At 40.0% G+C, this 20,766-nt stretch overlaps 1 protein-coding gene across 1 annotated transcript in view; it reads left to right on the plus strand.

Moving 5' to 3' along the window:
• Positions 1–20,483, plus strand: part of XB22169526.S (A-agglutinin anchorage subunit-like S homeolog) — an 82,846-nt gene extending 62,363 nt beyond the window's left edge. Inside the window, exons 4-9 of the mRNA XM_041578361.1 lie at positions 5,931–6,050; positions 6,738–6,833; positions 8,404–8,496; positions 8,864–8,953; positions 17,341–17,495; positions 19,797–20,483. Coding sequence (XP_041434295.1) covers positions 5,931–6,050; positions 6,738–6,833; positions 8,404–8,496; positions 8,864–8,953; positions 17,341–17,495; positions 19,797–19,844 — 602 coding nt within the window. The 3' untranslated portion in view covers positions 19,845–20,483. The remainder of the gene's footprint in view (positions 1–5,930; positions 6,051–6,737; positions 6,834–8,403; positions 8,497–8,863; positions 8,954–17,340; positions 17,496–19,796) is intronic.
• The last annotated feature ends 283 nt before the right edge of the window (positions 20,484–20,766 follow it).

Raw genomic sequence — 20,766 nt, forward strand, 5'->3', positions numbered from 1 at the left:
TGCCCATAGTTATCTGTTTCTTTGGCAGATTTAGGGAGTTATTTACTAAAGTCTGACTGGTCGGAGTTTTAAAGAGGAAAACACAATTTTTTTGTGGAAAAAAACCCTAAAATTTTTTGTGATTTATTATACCCACGAGGATGCTAAAAGTTCGATTAAAAAAAATACTCCATCTAAAACCTGCCGAGGTAATGTAGAAGTGAATGGCACATGTCCCTTTTACAAATGGAAGATATCATGATCTACACTGGGTTTTGTATGAAAATCTGAAAAAGTTGTGGTTTTACTGCGATAATCCTAAAAAGTTGAAGTTTTCAGGCGTCAAATCTTGAAAATTGTAGAATTCATATTTTTCACAATTTTATTGACAGTTTATAGAGGCTTTTCCCGCACCGTATTTTTCAAATGATTTCAGGGTCGGACTGGGGGGCCCGGGGCCCACCAGGACCGCTGTCCAGGGCTCCCCTCCGGCCTCCCTGCCCGCCCCTACTGTGAAGCTCGCCAGTGTATCCCGCCGGGCCAGTCCGACACTGAATGATTTTATTGATTAATAAGGTAAATTGTGGGTAGGAGTTTGGTCGAAGTTGTTTTAATAATATAATGAGAACATTTCGGATTTTAGTAAATAACCCTTAGTGACCCAACACTTAGGCCAGATTGGGCTGTCTTTAATGTTCAGCCTTCAATGAGTTGTTCACTTTTAAGTTAACTTAATATGATGTAGAATGGTCACTTCTAAGCAACTTTTCACTTTGTCTTCATTATTTATAGTTTTGGAATTATTTGCTGTCTTCTTCCGACTCTTTCCAGCTTTTTATTGGGGGTCACTGACCCCCATCTAAAAAAAAAAAACAAAGCTCTGTAAGGCAACACATTTGTTGTTATTGCTATCTTTTATTACTTACCTTTCTATTCATGTCCTCTCTTCTGTATATTCCATTCTCTTATTTAAAGCAATGCTTGGTTGCTATGGTAATTTGGACCCTAGCAACCAGATTTAAAAATTTCAAACTGGAAAGCTGCTGAATAAAATACCATCTGAATTCACTGCACAATGTGTTCTGTGGCCAACAAACTAATTATATTTTTAATAAGGCATCAGGATAAATAGCAACTGTAAGACTGTAGTTACACAACACTAAAAGCAGTCAGTTAATGCAGGGCTAAAAGGCTTTGACAAAAACAAGCCCATGTCTACTAGTCCGAGAATCCCAGTAGCGAATAGATGTGCAACTGAAATACAAGAAGTGATTCTCAAGCTCTAAGGCTGATACCCTCTTAGGGGCCTGAGCAGTAGCTGAAAGGGGGAAGTATTAAGGCCTCATGGTGAAATGCAGGGATACATTTTACCCCTAATATCTTATATATATAGATGATTTTTTATTATGCACTAAGGTGGCATTAACAAAAAAACTTTGAACTAAAGATGAAAGAATTCCATATATTATATAAGTGCTTACACCACACCTCTTGTGCCTTGTGCCAGTAGGGAAAATCCCATGCAGGGTGCGGTATTAAAATCATGATATTAATATCCATATTCTTTCAAACTGCAAGTATGCACTGCAGAGTGCAGTATTAAAATCATTATATTAATATCTATATTCTGTCATACTATAATTATGCACTGATAGCTGACATAGATAAAGGGGCCATAGTTCTTTCTACACTGTTTTTGTCGATAGACAGCCATTATAAAGGGTGCTATTTGGATGGCTATAGAAGAATACATTAAGGGGCAGATATATCAAAGGTCGAAGTGAATTTTAAAAGTAAAAAACTTCGAATTTCTAAGTAATTTTTGGGTACTTCGACTAGGGAATAGTCCAACTTCGATTCGAATTTGAAAAAACTTCGAAATTCGAAGGTCGACTTTTTTTCAAGTTTAAAAAGTTTAAAACTTTGACTTCGACCATTCGCCACCTAAAAGCTGCCTAAGTGCTGTTTTAGCCTATGGGGGACCTCCTACAACCTGTATGGAGGCAATTGGGGGAGTTTGGGAGATCGAAGGTTGAAGTTAAAAAAACTTCGATTCGCAGTACGATCATATGATGGAGTTTAAATGCTCATTCTAAGTGCCTTAAAAAGCAACATTCTGAATAGTTTAAAATGGCATGAAAACATCTATGTTAATATTTGGCAAAATACACATGCACCAATATTAACACAACAGGCATCGTTAAGATATAATTTCTCTTTCAGTGAAACACAAAGTCGCCCCACCCATTTTACCTTCAAGAGAGTATTTGATTACTGGGAAGCTTGGCACTCTGTACTGTATAAGGATATTGCTATTGGTCTTCTGTTATCCTTCTTGTTTGTTCTTAGTTATCCCTTACACTTTAACAATTGATGTCAGCTGTTCTGATCATGTTTCACTGGTTTAATGCTGGAGAACAGAAGGACTAAACCATTATACAGAAACATGATAATTTATCTAGTTGGGACAAAAGGGCCCTTATACTAAGGATATGGACACAGGTGCTGGAGCCCACAACTGTGCCCCCTACCCACTGTGCTCTATTCTTTTTTTTTTTTAAAACCAACATACATGAAATCATGATAATCTGGCTCTGACTCACACAGAACATTCTGGGACCTGAAGTCCCTCTGCTTTCCATGGTGGACAGTGCATGGATTCTTTGAAAAGCACAGGGACTTCAATTTTAATAATAACTTCAGATGGAACAAGGTCAGGTAGGACTTGAACTGTTCTGCTAACAGGTAACCAGGGGGCCAGGGAAATTGTCCATGTAAGACCATCATGGTTTGCACTCATTCTAAGGAATCATGTATTATATATCTTTGTTAACAAAATAAATAAATATATTATGTCATGTGAAGCACATACACAGTGCAATTGTTACTGGGTTTGCCAGTAAATATGGAATACCCTCTTGTTTCACCCCAGATCTGCCCATTTCTTGTTTAAACGTGCCTTCTCTATCTAGAATCCAACTCCACAACACAGTCTACCCCTTTGCACCATCAGCCATCCATTTGCATTATCAACCCTTCCCTCTTTACCCCATCGGCCAGAAGCATAACTATAGAGAAAGCAGGGTCTGTGACTGTGTGTGTGTGTGGGGGGGGGGGCAGGAGGTATAGGGGCCCCATGAGGCCCTAATTAATGAGTAATTTTAATATATATATATTGGTAAAACAGGACAACCTCTGGAGAGTTGGGGGGGGGTTAAACTTATTAGCTGTGGGGCCCAGTAACATCTAGTTATGCCACTGGCATCGGCCCACCCCTTCACATCATCAACCTCCCCTGCCAGTATTTAAGGGTGAAAAGTGTGACAAGCCTACCTGACTTTGTATTGAGCAGTGCTGGGACTGCATATTTTTTATTTCAAGGAAACTTTGATAACATAACCAAATCTATTTTACTAAAGAGGGAAATGTCAACACGTTGTTTTGCTGCTCTTACTCCTTGAAGAGGGAAATGTCAACATTTTGTTTTGCTGCTGTTACACCTGCAAAACTGCATTTTTTCTTTTTCTTCTTTTCTGGTAATTTCTTATTCTTCAGTTTAGTCACCTTAATCCCATGTTAAATAGAACTTGTAAACACATGAATATATGACAATGTTTTATGAGAAGCATGGTCTGAATCCCACAGACCAGAAGTCACATCAAAAAAACAGTCTTTAAGCCCTCCTTTGCTAAAGCTGGAGTGAGCCTTTATCTCCTACGCTAAGGGTCTTCAGACTCTTCTTCGGTTCAAGGCTAGGGAGAGTCCATTTCCCCAGTTCTGTTTCTTCCAAGGATAAGTTTTCTTTGGTTCAGGGAGGACTGAAACCTAATGACCACATGGTCCTTCCCTAGGTCTGTGGGGCAGCATCCTAATGGGCCAATTGCTTCCTCAAAACGCAAAGTATATAATAAGTACATAAATAGTTTAATAATAAAAAACGTGTTTACCAGTAGCCAGAATTATAAGTATTTTTTCTGTGTCAGCCAAACGCCATGCATGAGCAGTGGGTGCAGCATAAAATCATTTAAAAAGTGCCATGTGCTAAAGTGCCTTGCTAGTGCAGAGTAAGCCACACCACACTGTACAGTTTTGGGTTCCCTTGGTTTGCTGTCCTCAGGGCACGGTGTACCTTGGGCTTTCATGCTGCCTAATATGGATGCTACACTTGGGGGCCCATTTACTTAGCTCGAGTGAAGGAATGAATAATAAAAACTTAGAATTTCGAATGTTTTTTTTGGCTACTTCGACCATCGAATGGGCTACTTCGACCTACGAATACGACTTTGAATCGAACGATTCGAACTAAAAATCATTCGACTATTCGACCATTCGATAGTTGAAGTTCTGTCTTTTTAAGAAAAAACTTCGACCCCCTAGTTTGCCACCTAAAAGCTACCGAAGTCAATGTTAGCCTATGGGGAAGGTCCCCATAGGCTTAGGTAGCTTTTTTAGGCCAAAGAAAAATCGCTCGAAGGATTTAATCGTTCGATGGAACGATTTTTCAAAGGATTTAACTTCGACAGTCGAATATCGAGGGTTAATTAACCCTCGATATTTGACCCTATGTAAATCTGCCCCTTGATCTTAGTCAAAAGGCCAATATGTATTGTACATCAATGCAAGGCATACATATCTTTGTTTCGTGAAAACGTGTACTCCAGGTTGGAGTTACTAGCAATGAGTTTGCATGTGTCATGGGGAGAGGCCCACTTCTCCCAACTTGGGCAAATAAGCCCTGGATGTTTCAGCTTTAATTTTTTAAATTGTGACACCTATATTATATTCTTCTATTTTTTTCACTAAAGAAAAGTAAAATATACAGTATTTAGACAAGGAGGTTATTACAACATTGCAAGTGTTGTCAACAATGAGTATTTTTCGATGGATATGCTTTCTTCTGTAAAACCTTAGATTGTGTACTCTATATGGTCTAAAATCAAGCCTGTCCGATTATTGGGCATGTAACTAACATTAAGTGCTAGGATATTTTTTAAAGTAATTTTAAAAAAAACAGCCACCACTGTGGAAAAATCACAGGTCATTAGTAGAGCCCAAAGTCTTAATATTTTCACCCAGTTAGCAAGAAAAGTAATCAAGGCATATTTAAAAGTAAGGCCTTATTTAAGTGCTGCAGTGATATTTATTAATTCAGCACACTTCACTTGTATCCACCCATGTTGTACATGACATTTAAAAAGTTCATGAAGTTAGACCCACCCATGGTGTTTAATTTTCTTAGCTGGAAATTTCTCGCTTTAAGTTCAACTGTAGAGGAACAATACTGGATTTTCTGCCTCTGTCAGTAGCGTGCCCAGAAGCTCCCCCAATACAAATTTTCTAAAGGTACTAAAATGTCCTATTATTTAAGCTTTTAGTGATGGACAGTAAAAGATGGTTTATTTTTTTGTCCAGATGTTTCCCCATCCTCCTATAGGAAAATGTGGGATCTTGCCTGAGCTTCTAGCCACACGTGAGTCTTATTTTGGTCATATAGTACAAAGTGAGAAAAAAAAAAAATTTGCATTAGTTATTTAAAGTTTAAACATCTACAGATGCCCAACCAGTAGCTCTGAGCAAAATGTTGCTCAACAACCCCTTGAATATTGCTCTTAGTGGCCTCAAAGCTTTTGCTTATTTTTAAATTCCTGCTTGGAGACATGTTTGGTTACATAAAAACCAGGTGTACTGCCAAACAAAGCCTCTTGTAGGCTGCCAGTCCACATAGGCGCTACCAAATAGCCAATCACAGCCCTTATTTGGCAGCTCTGGACTCATGCTTGTGTTGCTCCCCAACTCTTTTTACATTTGAATTTTGCCCACAGGTAAAAAAAAAGACTGGGAACCACTGATCTATAGTATGTCCAACTAAAGTCTGAAACTGGAAAAAAAATTAAAATCTGCCAGCTTTAACATATTATTCTTGTTTCTATTTTTTTTTTTAATTTAAGAAGAAACCACCATAAGCCAAAGCACCATCACTGTCACTGCTCAGTTCAACAGCTCCACCCCAAACCTTAATGCTACAACTTCAGCTGTGTCCAAAGCCATCAACAGCACAGAGGCAGTCTCAGGTAAGGAAAACAACTGCCCATAAAATTAGTATGTGGAACTTTTGTGGATAAGATGGTGGTTAGACTCTTGACCAGTGCGCAACCATTATTTATATGATAGTGTAATATGCCCTTATTAAAGGAACACCAAAAAGAGAGACAGTTTTAAAGTAATTAAAATATCATGTATTGTTGCCCTGCACTGATAAAACTGGTCTGTTTGCTACAGTTCATATATTGTTCATATAAACATTGCTGTGTAGCAATGGCAGAAATTGAAAATGGGCTAAATGACACAGGTTAAATAGTGGCTAAAAGATAACATCATTATGTTTTACAGAGCTTATCTGCTGTACAACCTGAGCCTTTTCTCCTTTGAATTGCTGCCTTCATGGTTGCACAGCAGCTTATTTATATAAACAATAGTAGAGTTTCTGAAGCTAACACACTAGTTTTACCAGTGCAGGGCAACACTGCATTATTTTTTTAAATACCTTTTATATTTTGATGTTACCGTTCCTTTAATGATGGTGTGCACAGGCCAGTGTATAAATACACTGTAGTAGCCCTGTTGTCACAGGTAAATACACAGGTCAAATATTCATTTTCAGTTCCTCACAGATACGCTGCCGTATTAGCTATCTTAGCTATCAGAATTTCGCTTTGCTTTCTATATATAACTGGCTAATATGGTATGTTCCTTTGCAGTTTCAGTACAAAACAGTACAAAATCTCCTGAGAGCAATACCAGCAATGCTTATTCTACGACCAGTAGCCCTACAAAAGGTACATACAATGCCACAGGTGAGTGATCATACTTGACTGTAGAAGCTTCATGTGTGATGGCAAATCTTTTTGTTTTACATGAATATATTATAGCAACTAAGTAGATACATTTTTTTCAATGAATGTGTGTGTTCTTTACAGTGTCATTTTGCTGGGCTTAAATTAAAGAGGTAGATCATCTTTAAAGGGATTCTGTAATGATTTTTATGATGTATTTTTATTTATAAATTACACTGTTTACACTCTACAATATAAAATTCCTTTCCTGAACCAGCAAGTATTTTTTTTAGTTGTCCAGTTGGCTATAATGAAAAATCACCAGCAGGATGGCACTCGCTATGCTTGTTTTTTGAGGTCGCCCGAAGTTTCCTCGTGAGGCAGTGCTGTTCTTAGATCTACCAGGCAGCTGTTATCTTGTGTTAGGGAGCTGCTATCTGGTTACCTTACCATTGTTCTGTTATTAGGCTGCTGGGGGGGGGGGGGAGGGTGTTGATATCACTCCAACTTGCAGTACAGCAGTAAAGAGTGACTGAAGTTTATCAGAGCACAAGTCACATGACTTGGGGCAGCTGGGAAACTGACAATATGTCTAGCCCCATGTCAGATTTCAAAATTAAATATAGAAAAATCTGTTTGCTCTTTTCAGAAACAGATTTCAGTGCAGAATTATGCTGGAACAGCACTATTAACTGATGCATTTTGAAGAAAAAAATTCCCATGACAATATCCCTTTACGTTAACTAGTATGTTATGGAATGAATAATTCTATGTTGATTATTTGCCTTATTCGTCTCATTCTTTTTAGTGTTTTTAGTCTTTTTAGTCACTGGCCTTGGCAGCCAAAAAAAAAAAAAAATATAGCTCTGTATATCTACATTTGTATTCTTATTGTTACATTGTATTACTTATTTTTCTATTCAGACCCTCTCCTATACATATATCAGAGTCTTTCTTTCTCACCACTAGGGTTGCCACCTTTCCTGGAAAAAAAATACCGGCATTCCTATATATTTATCTTTCTTTCCTAATAATAAAACTGGGATCAGTCATCAGTAAAATACCGGCCAGGTGGCAACCCTACTCACCACTGTTTGGTTGTTATGGATATTTGGACCATAGCATCCAGATCCTTCCTGAAATTCTAGACTGAGGAGCTGCTGAACAAAATGCCAAATATTTAGAAAAACACTAAAAATACATTGAGAGTGTTAAAAAATATCACTCTCTACATGATACAAAATGTAATCTAACAGTGAACAAACCCTTTATCTTCTGTACTTTAACAAATTTGTTTTATGCTGATTGTAGTTTACAGACACACTTTGCAGTAAAATGCTGTAATATCAAAGTCAAAAATGGCAAAAAGCACCTTTCATTCATTTGACTGACACTTCCACTTCCAACACATTAGAATAAAGTCTGCCGTCACCCATAGCATAAATATACCCAAAGTAAATGGGATTAATTTTCTTCAAGTAGGACAGCCTACCCGTTAGGCTTTCTGGCCTAAAGATCCAGATCATCTTGTGAGGCTAGAATTGATCAATATCTTGTGTTTATTTACACATGAAACATTTCTCTCTTATAGAATCAACAAAATCAAGTACAATATTTATTCAGAACAATACCAGCACATACAGCACTGTGAAACCTGAAAACAGCACATTTAACTCTACAACAGGTAAGTGACTTAAGATGCTTTCATGTATCAAAAGCAATGGCAAATATGAATGACCTATGAAGGATTCTGCAGGAGCTTCATGAGAAAGGTGATACCTAACTGAAGATTTTAAAACATTTGTTTGTCTTCCTTATTTTATTCTTTTCAGAAATGTAAAGTTCATATTATTTATTATTTAGGGTTTTACTGGGCCCCCTACAGTCCTGGGCCCTCCTGCAACCGCAGGGTCTGCTTCCTCTGTAGTTACGCCCCTGATCTCAACGCTCCATAAGACCCAGCCTTTCCTGCCTATTGATCCTGATTTTCTAGTAAGATTTGAATGTATCTCTACTTTTTTTTACATATAAAAACATATTTGCTATTGTAGAATCGACAATATACCATACGGACAATACCAGCCACGTGTTTCCCACATACAGTACTTTGAGACCTGAAAACAGCACATCCAATTCTACAGGTAATTGAACTAACACACTTGTATGTAAAAAAAACAGTGCCAAATGTGACCAATTATGAATTAGAACTCTGCGAGAAACATTCTTTATTAGCTTAATGGTTTTCCCAAAAAATAGGAATAAAGGCACACTCACTGCAATGCTTCTGCAAAAACTCAAATCTTTTTAAATTTTATTTCTGGTGAGATCTCAGCAAACGTTTCGGGGGCCAAGCCCCTTATCAATTGCTTGGCCCCGAAAACCATAAATAAAAATGAAAAAGATTTGAGTTTTTGCAGAAGCATTGCAATGAGTGTGTCTTTGTTCCTATTTTTGTGTATATCTACGGAAGCTCTTATCTGCAGCAGGGCTTATATTGAGCACCTCCTATCAAAATATATATATATATATATAGATTACTTTTCTGAAAATATAAAAGTGGAAAGAAGTTTTTTGAATTTTATTAGCTTAATGGGCAGAGGAAAGGTAATACCCACATTTAACATTTTTAAGCATTTTTTTGTCTTTTTTATGTATTTATTTATTTTTATGCTTTTCAGGCACTAAACTTGTTTATTGTATGTTAATAAATATCATACATTTTCTTTGACCTCAATTAGACAGAAAATTATTATAAATAGGCATGAGCAAATGTTTTCACCTGATATACATTTAAGTTTTCATGAAACTGCAGAAGAATTTCAATGGGCATCTTCCATCATTTTGGCCTCAGGCCTGACCCCTGCTAAACCCTACACATCATACCTTTATAACCCTCTGCAACCCTACACCAATAACAAACACATATTTGCTACCCCTTGTCTCTGTACTCTCCTAGGCTGCCACAAAAGTACAACACACATAATTCCCATCTTAAATATGGTTCCCTATTTACTAACCCTGTCATCCCCCTGTCATTTTCCCAGTCCCTGGCTCACTCCCAACAGACATTCTAGAAAAACTAGCTCTGCACTCCAATACATTTGGTGAAAGAAAAATGGTAATTTTGTGTTTTTTTACATGCAGATTTTTCACAAATTATAAACCTTTTTATGGCACTAAAATATTACCCCGTACTTTACAGATAATGCAGTTATAATTATTACTGAAGCATGCTAGTAAATCCATTCAGCCAAGATCACATTACCCATTTCACTTACATAGGAAGATAACTCACCACTTGTCAGACTTACCGAACCAGGTAGGACCACGAATATGAGGGAAGCAGGAGCAAGATGAACAAGAGGACTACCCCTACAGCTTCCCCACCAGTACACCCTTGATTTGTACTAAGGGAGACTAATGAGGACGTAGTATGGGAGCCTATGGTACTTGGTAGCTTGCACCCGTCTGTGGAGTAGTGGGTTGATGGTGAGCTTCAGCTGTAATACAGTAAGAGTAGGATTAGCTGAGAACGAACTTAGCTGGACTTATTCACAAGGAAGTTGGTACAGCAGTCACCTCTACGTCAGTCGTGGACTGGGTTGAATAGTCCGCTGGTAGAATGGTAAGCTTGAAGGTAGGAAACCGCTCACTCCTTACGTAGTAGGTTCGGTTGGTGCCTAGTTGTACCACAAGCAGGCTTCCCAGGGAATGAGATAGGTGAGAACCAGAACAACAGCTAGGTAGCAGTAAAGTTCAGTAACTTGATTGGCAGAGGTTCTTTAGACAGAACAAACACAAGTCCAGTAACAATAAACAGGTAGCAAGGACGAAGGGTTAATACTTAAGGCAAGGTGAGTAGCCAGGCAGAGGTCGGCAACGAGTAATCAAGTCCAGCAAGGTTTCAGGAGGGTTAATACTTAAGGCAAGGTGAGTAGTCAGGCAGAGGTCGGCAACAGAAGGTCCAGAAGGCAAGGCAAAGTTCCAAGGGTTACACAGAAGCGAAGTCAAGCAGTAAGCAGGGGTCAGCAACGGTAGATCAAATAAGCAAAGTTCAAATAGGAGCAGGGAATCACTTACTTAGAGTAGGTAAAACGATGTCCGAGCACTGAGAGACTTCCAGCGTGGGCAGAAATACCGGCGCCTGCGTCACCACGCAGCGCCCAACGGCGCACTTGCGCCTGCGTCACCACGCTTCCTAGACGTCATTGAGGCACATGCTGGAACGCAAGCGGAACGAACCTGACATTGCCCTCCCCTTAGGAACGGCCTCTGGACGTGAGCTTGGGAAGGTTTGCTTGGATACTTCTGATGGAAACTTCTTACCCGATCAGCAGCATGAACATGGTCAGCAGGTTCCCACGAATTCTCATCGGGACCATACCCTTTCCATTTGATGAGATACTGGAGCTTCTTATTCCTGATTCTAGAGTCCACAATCGCTTCAACCTCAAATTCTTCATGATCGGAAACAATAACCGGATCAGGAACCAAAGACCTCCGCCCCACAAATTGATTTGGAAACACAGGTTTAAGAAGGGCCGTATGGAATACAGGATGAACCCGTAAGGACTTTGGAAGTAGAAGTTTAAAAGTAACAGAATTAATTTTCTGAAGAATTTCAAAAGGGCCAATGAAACGTTGAGCCAATTTCTTCGTGGGACATTTAATCTTAAAGTTAATGGTTGAAAGCCAGACCTTATCCCCAACCTTAAATTCTGGCTCAGGAGTTCTCTTCTTGTCGGCAAAATATTTGAAGTTCAATTGAGCCTTACGTAAATTCTGACGAATAGTCACAATGTTCGAAGAAAGAAACTCAAGTCTCTCTTGGGCTGCAGGAACTGACACCAACTGAGGCACTCCTGGAATCATTGTTGGATGAAACCCAAAATTGGCAAAAAACGGGGATTGCTTGATGGAAGAATGGACGGAGTTGTTGTAAGCAAATTCTGCCATTGGAAGAAGCGAGGCCCAATCATCCTGTAGGAAAGTAGAAAAACATCGTAAATACTGCTCCAGAGTTTGGTTCGTTCTTTCCGTTTGTCCATTCGTCTGAGGATGGTAGCCTGAGGAAAAAGATAAACCGATTCGTAGCCCCTCACACAACGCACGCCAGAATCTTGAAGTGAATTGTACTCCCCTGTCTGACACAATGTCTTCAGGGAGACCATGGAGGCGAACAATCTCTTGGATGAAGGTTTTGGTCAATCCGGAAGCTGAAGGAACGCCACAAAGAGGAATAAAATGAGCCATCTTTGTAAGTCTGTCCACCACCACAAATATAGTGGAAAAACCTTCAGACAACGGCAAATCCGTGATGAAGTCCATGGAAATGGAACCCCAGGGGCGCTCTGGTACTGGTAACGGGTGAAGAAGCCCTACAGGCTTAGCAGCAGCTCCCTTGCACCTCGCACAAATTTCACAGGAACGGACAAACTTAGCACAGTCACTACCCAAAGTGGGCCACCAAAAATGTCGACGAGCCAAGTCTAGAGTTTTTCTTAGACCAGAGTGTCCTGCCAGTGGGGTGTCATGAACAAAACCCAAGGCTTCCAATCTAAGTTTGGACGGAATAAAAGTCTCTTCCCAAAATAAAAAAGACCTTCTCGTGTTTCCAACACAGGGCTGCTGGGAATAGAAGTTGGAGTAGAGAATTCTTTTATCCTTTGTAAAAAAGAGGGTTGGAGAAGCAAAAAGAAATTTGGTTGAAGAACAGGATCTGCTTCAGAAGACTGTGAAGATTCTACAGAAAACATCCGAGACAAAGCATCCGCTTTTACATTCTTAGAGCCTGGACGGAAAGTTATATGAAGCTGAAAGCGAGAAAAAAAAAGTGCCCAACGTGCTTGCCTAGGTCTGAGTCGCTTGGCAGACCGCAAATATTCTAAGTTCTTGTGGTCAGTTAGAACTAAGATTGGATGTGCGGCCCCCTCCAGGAGATGCCTCCATTCTTCCAAGGCCCACTTGATTGATAAAAGTTCTCTATCAGCAACATCGTAGTTTTGCTCTGACCCGGATAATTTCCTGGAAAAGAATGCCACTGGATGTAATACACCCTGAGGAGTAGAACGTTGTGAAAGAACAGCTCCAACAGCAATTTCAGAAGCGTCAACCTCTAGGACAAAGGGATGAGAAGGTTCTGGATGCATAAGAACAGGTGCAGTGGTAAAAGCTTCTTTCAGTTGATCAAAAGCTGATTGAGCTGCAACGGACCATTGAAACTTAATTTTCTGTTTGGTAAGGTCAGTAAGTGGTCTAATGATGCCAGAAAAATTGCGTATAAATTTCCGATAAAAATTAGAAAATCCAATGAACCTTTGAACCGCCTTGCGGTTATCAGGAGTAGGCCAGTCCAGGATAGCCGAGACCTTCTTAGCATCCATAACAATACCACTAGTGGAAATGACAAACCCCAAAAATTCAATTTGGTCCTTTTCAAATTCACACTTCTCCGCTTTAACAACCAAACTGTGAGAGCGTAGGCGGCGGAAGACTTCTTGCATATGGATACGATGTTCCTCTAACGAAGATGAGTAGATTAAGATGTCATCTAGGTATGCCACTACAAAGGTATCCAAAATGTCCCGAAAAATGTCATTGATGAAGTGCTGAAAAGTTGCAGGGGCGTTACATAAGCCAAATGGCATGACGAGGTATTCGTAATGCCCGTAGCGAGTACGGAAGGCAGTCTTCCATTCGTCTCCCTTCCTTACACGGATAAGATTATAAGCACCCTTCAAATCCAGTTTAGAAAAATAGTTGCCGAACGTAACCTCTGGAATAATTCGTGAATAAGAGGAAGAGGGTACCTGTTTTTGATTGTGATTTTATTCAATTCACGATAATCAATACAAGGCCGCAAGGAATGGTCTTTCTTTTCGACAAAAAATATTCCTGCTCCTGCTGGGGACGTAGAGGATCTAATAAACCCCTTCTTGAGATTCTCGTCAATATATTCCTGTAAAACTTTAAGTTCGGGTTCTGAAAGAGGAAAAATTCGACCAAAAGGAATAGGTGCACCAGGGAGCAAGTCAATAGGACAGTCGTAAGTTCTGTGTGGCGGGAGAATGTCAGCTTGTTTTTCATTGAAGACGTCAAGGAATTCATGATACACTGTTGGGACTATGGACAACAATTCCTGGTTTCCTTCAGACACACAAACTAAGGCTTGGTGGCGGACTGGTGAACTCATCTGTACACACTTGTCGAGACAAAAAGACGAAGAAAAGGAAATCTTTCCTGAACCCCAGTCAATAGATGGATTATGAACCCTTAACCACGGTAGCCCAATAATAATTGGAAAAAGAGGTGAAGGAACAACATCAAAATGAAGAACTTCATGATGGAATTTATTTATTGACACATTTAAAGGTTCAGTTTCAAAGGAAATAGGTCCAGAATTAAGGGTGAACCATCCGCCATTCGGATCACCATTGGTTGTAGTTTAGGTCGTAGGGGAACACCATGTGTGCGAGCAAAAGAAAAGTCAATGAAACAGCTACTTGCCCCGGAGTCAATGATGGCCTTCACTGGTAACTGTCTTTCTTTCCACTGTAACGAGAGCAAAAGGGAAACATGGGCATTTTTAGATTGTAACCCCGTTCCCAAACCACTCCCACGGGAAGAAAAATTACCGTCAGGGCGAAGAGGGCATGCCCGCAATAGATGGCCGGTCGCACCGCAATAAAGACAGAGATTCAAACGCCTCCTTCTCAATCTCTCCTCAGGAGTCAAACTGGGGCGAATGAGACCCAACTGCATTGGTTCTGACTCAGGGATGGAAACGGATGCAGAAGAGGTACCTGAAAAGGGTGCCTTAGGTACCACCCAGGAGACTGGCATGGAAGACTTCTCGGTACGTCTTTCTCTCAGGCGTCTATCAATCTGGATAGTAAGCTGGATAAGCTCGTCCAAGGGAATAGGTACCCCCCACTCTGGCCAATTCATCTTTTAGCTGAGTAGATAGGCCTACCCAGTAATGATGCCTGAGAGCCGACTCATTCCAGGTTGTGTCCACAGCCCACCTTCGAAATTCTGCGGCGTAATCTTCCACAGGCCGTTTCCCTTGAGCGAGGGCCTGTAAAGCAGCTTCAGCGGTTTCTGGACGCTGTGGATCATCATACATGGAGGCCATAGCGGCAAATAAAGTCTCAACGTCCTTCAAAAGAGGGCTATTTATCTCCAATAGACGGTGAGCCCAAGTCTGAGGTTCACCCTGTAGGAAGGAAATAACAGCCCCCACTTTGACTTTTTCACCAGCATAAGTCTTAGGTTTCATAGAAAATAGGAGTCTGCAGCTGTTCCAGAAGGCCCGAAACTGTTTACGATCTCCACCAAACTTCTCAGGTAAATGAATCTTTGGCTCTATATGTCCAGAAGAGAAGTCAGCGTCATCCGCAGGAAGTTCAGTTAGTCGGGCCGAAATACTCTGGTAGCCACCTTGCAGGTCCCGCACGGCCCTTGTCAAGGAAGCCATCTGCTGGGAGAGAGTCTCAAGGATACTTGCTTCCTCATGTGGTTCCTGTAGATATGGCTCGGACATACTGTCAGACTTACCGAACCAGGTAGGACCACGAATATGAGGGAAGCAGGAGCAAGATGAACAAGAGGACTACCCCTACAGCTTCCCCACCAGTACACCCTTGATTTGTACTAAGGGAGACTAATGAGGACGTAGTATGGGAGCCTATGGTACTTGGTAGCTTGCACCCGTCTGTGGAGTAGTGGGTTGATGGTGAGCTTCAGCTGTAATACAGTAAGAGTAGGATTAGCTGAGAACGAACTTAGCTGGACTTATTCACAAGGAAGTTGGTACAGCAGTCACCTCTACGTCAGTCGTGGACTGGGTTGAATAGTCCGCTGGTAGAATGGTAAGCTTGAAGGTAGGAAACCGCTCACTCCTTACGTAGTAGGTTCGGTTGGTGCCTAGTTGTACCACAAGCAGGCTTCCCAGGGAATGAGATAGGTGAGAACCAGAACAACAGCTAGGTAGCAGTAAAGTTCAGTAACTTGATTGGCAGAGGTTCTTTAGACAGAACAAACACAAGTCCAGTAACAATAAACAGGTAGCAAGGACGAAGGGTTAATACTTAAGGCAAGGTGAGTAGCCAGGCAGAGGTCGGCAACGAGTAATCAAGTCCAGCAAGGTTTCAGGAGGGTTAATACTTAAGGCAAGGTGAGTAGTCAGGCAGAGGTCGGCAACAGAAGGTCCAGAAGGCAAGGCAAAGTTCCAAGGGTTACACAGAAGCGAAGTCAAGCAGTAAGCAGGGGTCAGCAACGGTAGATCAAATAAGCAAAGTTCAAATAGGAGCAGGGAATCACTTACTTAGAGTAGGTAAAACGATGTCCGAGCACTGAGAGACTTCCAGCGTGGGCAGAAATACCGGCGCCTGCGTCACCACGCAGCGCCCAACGGCGCACTTGCGCCTGCGTCACCACGCTGCGGCGCATTCGCGCCTGCGTCACCGCGCGCCTTCCTAGACGTCATTGAGGCGCATGCTGGAACGCAAGCGGAACGAACCTGACACCACTTATGCTGCATGGCTCTGTTGCCTACCAAAAATACTACATCTAAACATACAAATTACAACAAACTATTTGCACAAATAAGAACAATAATTTGCATTTTGCAATGTAATATTCTTTATATTCCATGTTATTGCATTGCAAATTTTATTTGTGGATTGTGCAATTGTTTCATTACATGCGCTGCGCACTGGTGCAAACTATAAAATTCCCAATCTTTCTTCCACTGTTGGAAGTGGTCACTAAGCAGTTTCTGGGTTTGCAAAAGCTATTTTAAATTTGCACAAAGGAAAATTTGTTCTCACAAAAGAATTGCAAATAGTTTTTCTGTAACCGACTCCCACATTACTGATTAATTTGGCCCACAACAATTGCAATTGACCTGACCAATGTTACATTCATTTGGCCCAGGCAGTAAAGTTGATCTGCCTATATCTGGCAAAGTCCACATCCAGCTTTTATTCTCTTGCTAAATGTCTTAGCTTCTTTTCATTCTGCTATTTGCCTAACACTAGATGGCGATAATCTACTGTGTAATTAAAAATACTAATCCACACCTGCAGGCTCCAAACCATCCTTTTTCACTCTGAATGTACAAATTGTCTGTCTTCTTTTTCTCAAAGTTACATTTCTACCAGGATTTCTTTAGATTAAATGTTAAAAATGACTTATACATTGAAGTACATGTCCCGAAAGCACTATTCATTTTCCTTGCTCTTAAATGAGCATGACTTTCTTACAGTCGTTTCATTATGATCTGACCCCAGGGATATAGTTTTCTAATAGAGCATGCAAAATCATAGAGACCATATTAATGTCTGTATTTCCATGCAGGCCTTCCATGCATAGATTGTGAGAAATCACATTGAATTATAATAAATAATAAATATAAAAATTAATTTACTATAAATGAACCCATTTTTAGTTAAGGCTCAATAATGACTATGTCCAACTGAGTGTTGTTGTTGGAATGGCTAATAAACATGTGTTTCAATGATTCTAGAGTCCCAGATATGGAGAGACTTCACAGAAAACCCTGGACTGGTCGCTGTTATTTGTATATTTGTTGCCATTCTCTGCATTAGTCTTGTGGTGTTCATAGTCAAATCGTGTCAAAATAATGGACCGCAATTCAAGAGACTGGATGAAGTGCCAATGGTATGTAGGGGATTTGTGATCGTTATACTGTATGTAATTAGGCTGAATGGATCAGTACAGAATGACAGAGAAGGATCTACTGGAGATAAGTCTCGTTGTGCTTTACTTCAGTAGGTATCTTCTCCTGAGGACCAGGTGGAACAAAGCAAAGCTGGGTCACCAGTCTTTGATGCACTGTAAGAAAAATCCAACTGTTCCTAAGTTATAAGTTATTGATCCTAAAATATCACAATTTTTTGAGACTTAGAGCAGAGCAGTAATATGAATACATCAGATTGAATAACTGAGATCAGAAAGTTGCAGTTACTCCTGAATTGTACAGTTCACATCCAATCAATAACTACACATGCTCAGTGATGCCCAAGTCAAAAAAAAGTCAGCCCACAGTTCACCATGACCCACCTGCTCTCAAGCCAAAACCCACCGACCTGGCATAATGTACTTTGCAAGCAGGGCAAAAGAATTGGCGTTTGCTCAGTTGGCATTTTTCTGCCAGAGATGTATTGTATCATATGACATTATACTATAAAATGGCACTAAATGTAAATGAAGATGGCATTTCTGTATCTCTACTACACAGCCCTATCCAGGTAAGAGCATCCCCAAGGCTTTCTTCACAGGATAGAATATATAGATGGATTTGCAAACTATGTAGAAGGAGGTAAAGCCCCAAATGAATAGTAGATACGTCGAAGTAGACATAATTATACATTGAAGGACATGTCCCGAAAGCACTATTCATTTTCCTTGCTCTTAAATGAGCATGATTTTCTTCACTTAGGGCCATATTTATAAAGATTGGTATTGATTTTATGCAAATGTGTAGCCAAGTCAGTGTAAAGTTGGTGTTTGCTTGAAAAAGCCATGTCAGATTAGGGATTTTTCACCCACAAATTACTTTTCCCCTTTTGTCTCATTAACTTCAGTGAGTTACCATAGTTCAGTCCCGGACTAGTAATCTGTGGGTTCTGGCAAATGGTTCAAATAAACTGTGGAGTGCTACCACTAAAAAGGTGTAGAAACATGGGGGGCTCAGAATTTTGAGCTCAAGAGGGGACATGGGAGGGTATATGTCCACTTGCCTGAAGCAGATGTAGTTTTACAGCAGCAGGAAGGAGAGCCAGGCAGGCAGACTTTTCTTACACATAGCATCTGAAGTGAAACAATGCCCCGGTTGGACTGTGCATAATCCAGTTCTCTGTTCTAAATGTTTATTGATCACAAATGTTCATTGGATGAAACCAGAAACATTGAAAATGGAAAAACTAGGGAGAAATGGAGCATAGAATTGAAAGAAGGGGGCAAAAGATGATATTGAAGGTAATTTAAGGGCCGTGTATTTGTAACAAATTTGGAGCTACATTTTATTGCTAGCAGTATCCTAAACACCTGCTTGTCCTTGGATTGAGAAAGGGCTCACAGACAATGTTCCTGTTCAATCTACAACTGTTCATTTGGGTTGAGGTCAGGAATCTGTGCAGTTCAGCCAAGCTCTTTCACTCTTAACCAGAGCGGCAAATGTTGCACAGACCAAAACTTGCCACCTGTCTGGATTTCACCTGGACAACTCGGTTTTTGGAAGGGCGGTCTTGGTTAAAACTGTCCAGATTAGGAAATCATGATATGGCTCTGAGGTAAATAATGCTGCAATCAGCCAATCACCCATAGCTGCTTCATAGCCCTGTCCCCTGATGTCACTTGCCTGCCCTCTATATTCTGTATCACGGACATGACCCCACTATGTCACCACTCTGCCCCTTCTAAACTTAGTTTACTTAGCATAGTCGGAAGGTGGCAAACCCCAATTTAACCTTTTCAGCAGGATTCGGATTTGGTTGATTCCAAGTGCCTGGCTGAAGCAAATTTGAATTATTAAAACCATGAGAATTTTTGTCACACAAACAAGTTAATTGCTATATTTCTATTTTCTACTCTTTTTAAAGCTTTAATTTTATAGTCTTTATAGTACAGGATGGCGTTAAATTCTTTATGAAAGATTTAGGATGCGACCAAATCGCAAAAAAAGTGGATTTGGTGCATCCCAAGTCACTGAGGGCTGTAAGGGGGTTTGCTACATGTTGTAACTACTAAAGTGCCACAGGCTGAACAGTCCTGCTTCTTATATATGATCGGGTACCATCATGTCTTTTTGTTCTTGCAATTTAACACAAATAAAGATGGTTCTTGATCATAGCAGTTTAGTAACTGATACTGTATGTATCAACATGCTCATTATTTCCTTTCTTAAGTTTGTTAAGATTAACTGGCGTATATAACTGGTATGAATTTCTTGTTCTATAGGATGGAATAAATGAAGAATCTCCATTTGCCCACTACCCTCCGAAGTGAATCTGCCTTTTGTGGACATTGGTAGGATTTTCCTGCTGCTGATCAGAAGATGTTTACATAAAATGTCATTTCCCCAGGCCTTGTTTTTGTACATGCAGCACATAATAACTGAGGATAATTTATTACACCCTACCCACATGTCTATAAGATGCATTATTTTTATTTAAAAAGGAATTTTCTTGGAGTGGGCTTGTTTCTATTTTCTAAGGTCCATGTGTAACAGGCTGCAAACTACAATAAACATAAATGAACGTGCTGAGCTGGTACCACTTCATCCTACTGTAGCTGATCCACTACCTCCATACACTTCTAGGAGTATACTGTATATCAATGCTTTATATGGATGAAATATTTAATTTCTATTAGTGCTGAGAACTTGTGAAGCTGCTGAAATTACAGTTAAAAATATCTGTGCACGAATGTTTAAACCTAAGGCCGATTGGTTGCTATGAATACTAGACCAATAGAATTTGCCACAATTCCTCCAAGTCCCATGAAAAATGTCATATGGTTCTGTCCAGTGTCCTCTCACCTTTACCAAGGGTCTCAATTTATACTGCACTTATACCTCAAGCCAAAAATGTTGTCTTTCAATTTTTTTTCTATTCCAATAAAATATACACTTATTTGGCACATTTATATACCTCTATTATAGCAGTTTAAATCTAATGTTAGCAATGGATACATACAAAAATGTATTTTTTTGTTCTAAAATTGATTTGTATTATTACATAAATAAAATATCAGTTATTTACACTTGTTTTTCACAGATTTCTTTTTTTACACAAATAACTAATGCCTCAGTGCCAAAACTACAGTAGGGAAATATACAGCATGGGACCTATTATCCAGATTGCCTAAGTTTTTCCAGATAAGGGATATTTCTGTAATTTTGAAAACCATACTCTAAGGCAATGATCCC

This window comes from Xenopus laevis, chromosome 1S, assembly GCF_017654675.1.
Source record: "Xenopus laevis strain J_2021 chromosome 1S, Xenopus_laevis_v10.1, whole genome shotgun sequence".
Taxonomy (NCBI): Eukaryota; Metazoa; Chordata; class Amphibia; order Anura; family Pipidae; genus Xenopus; species Xenopus laevis.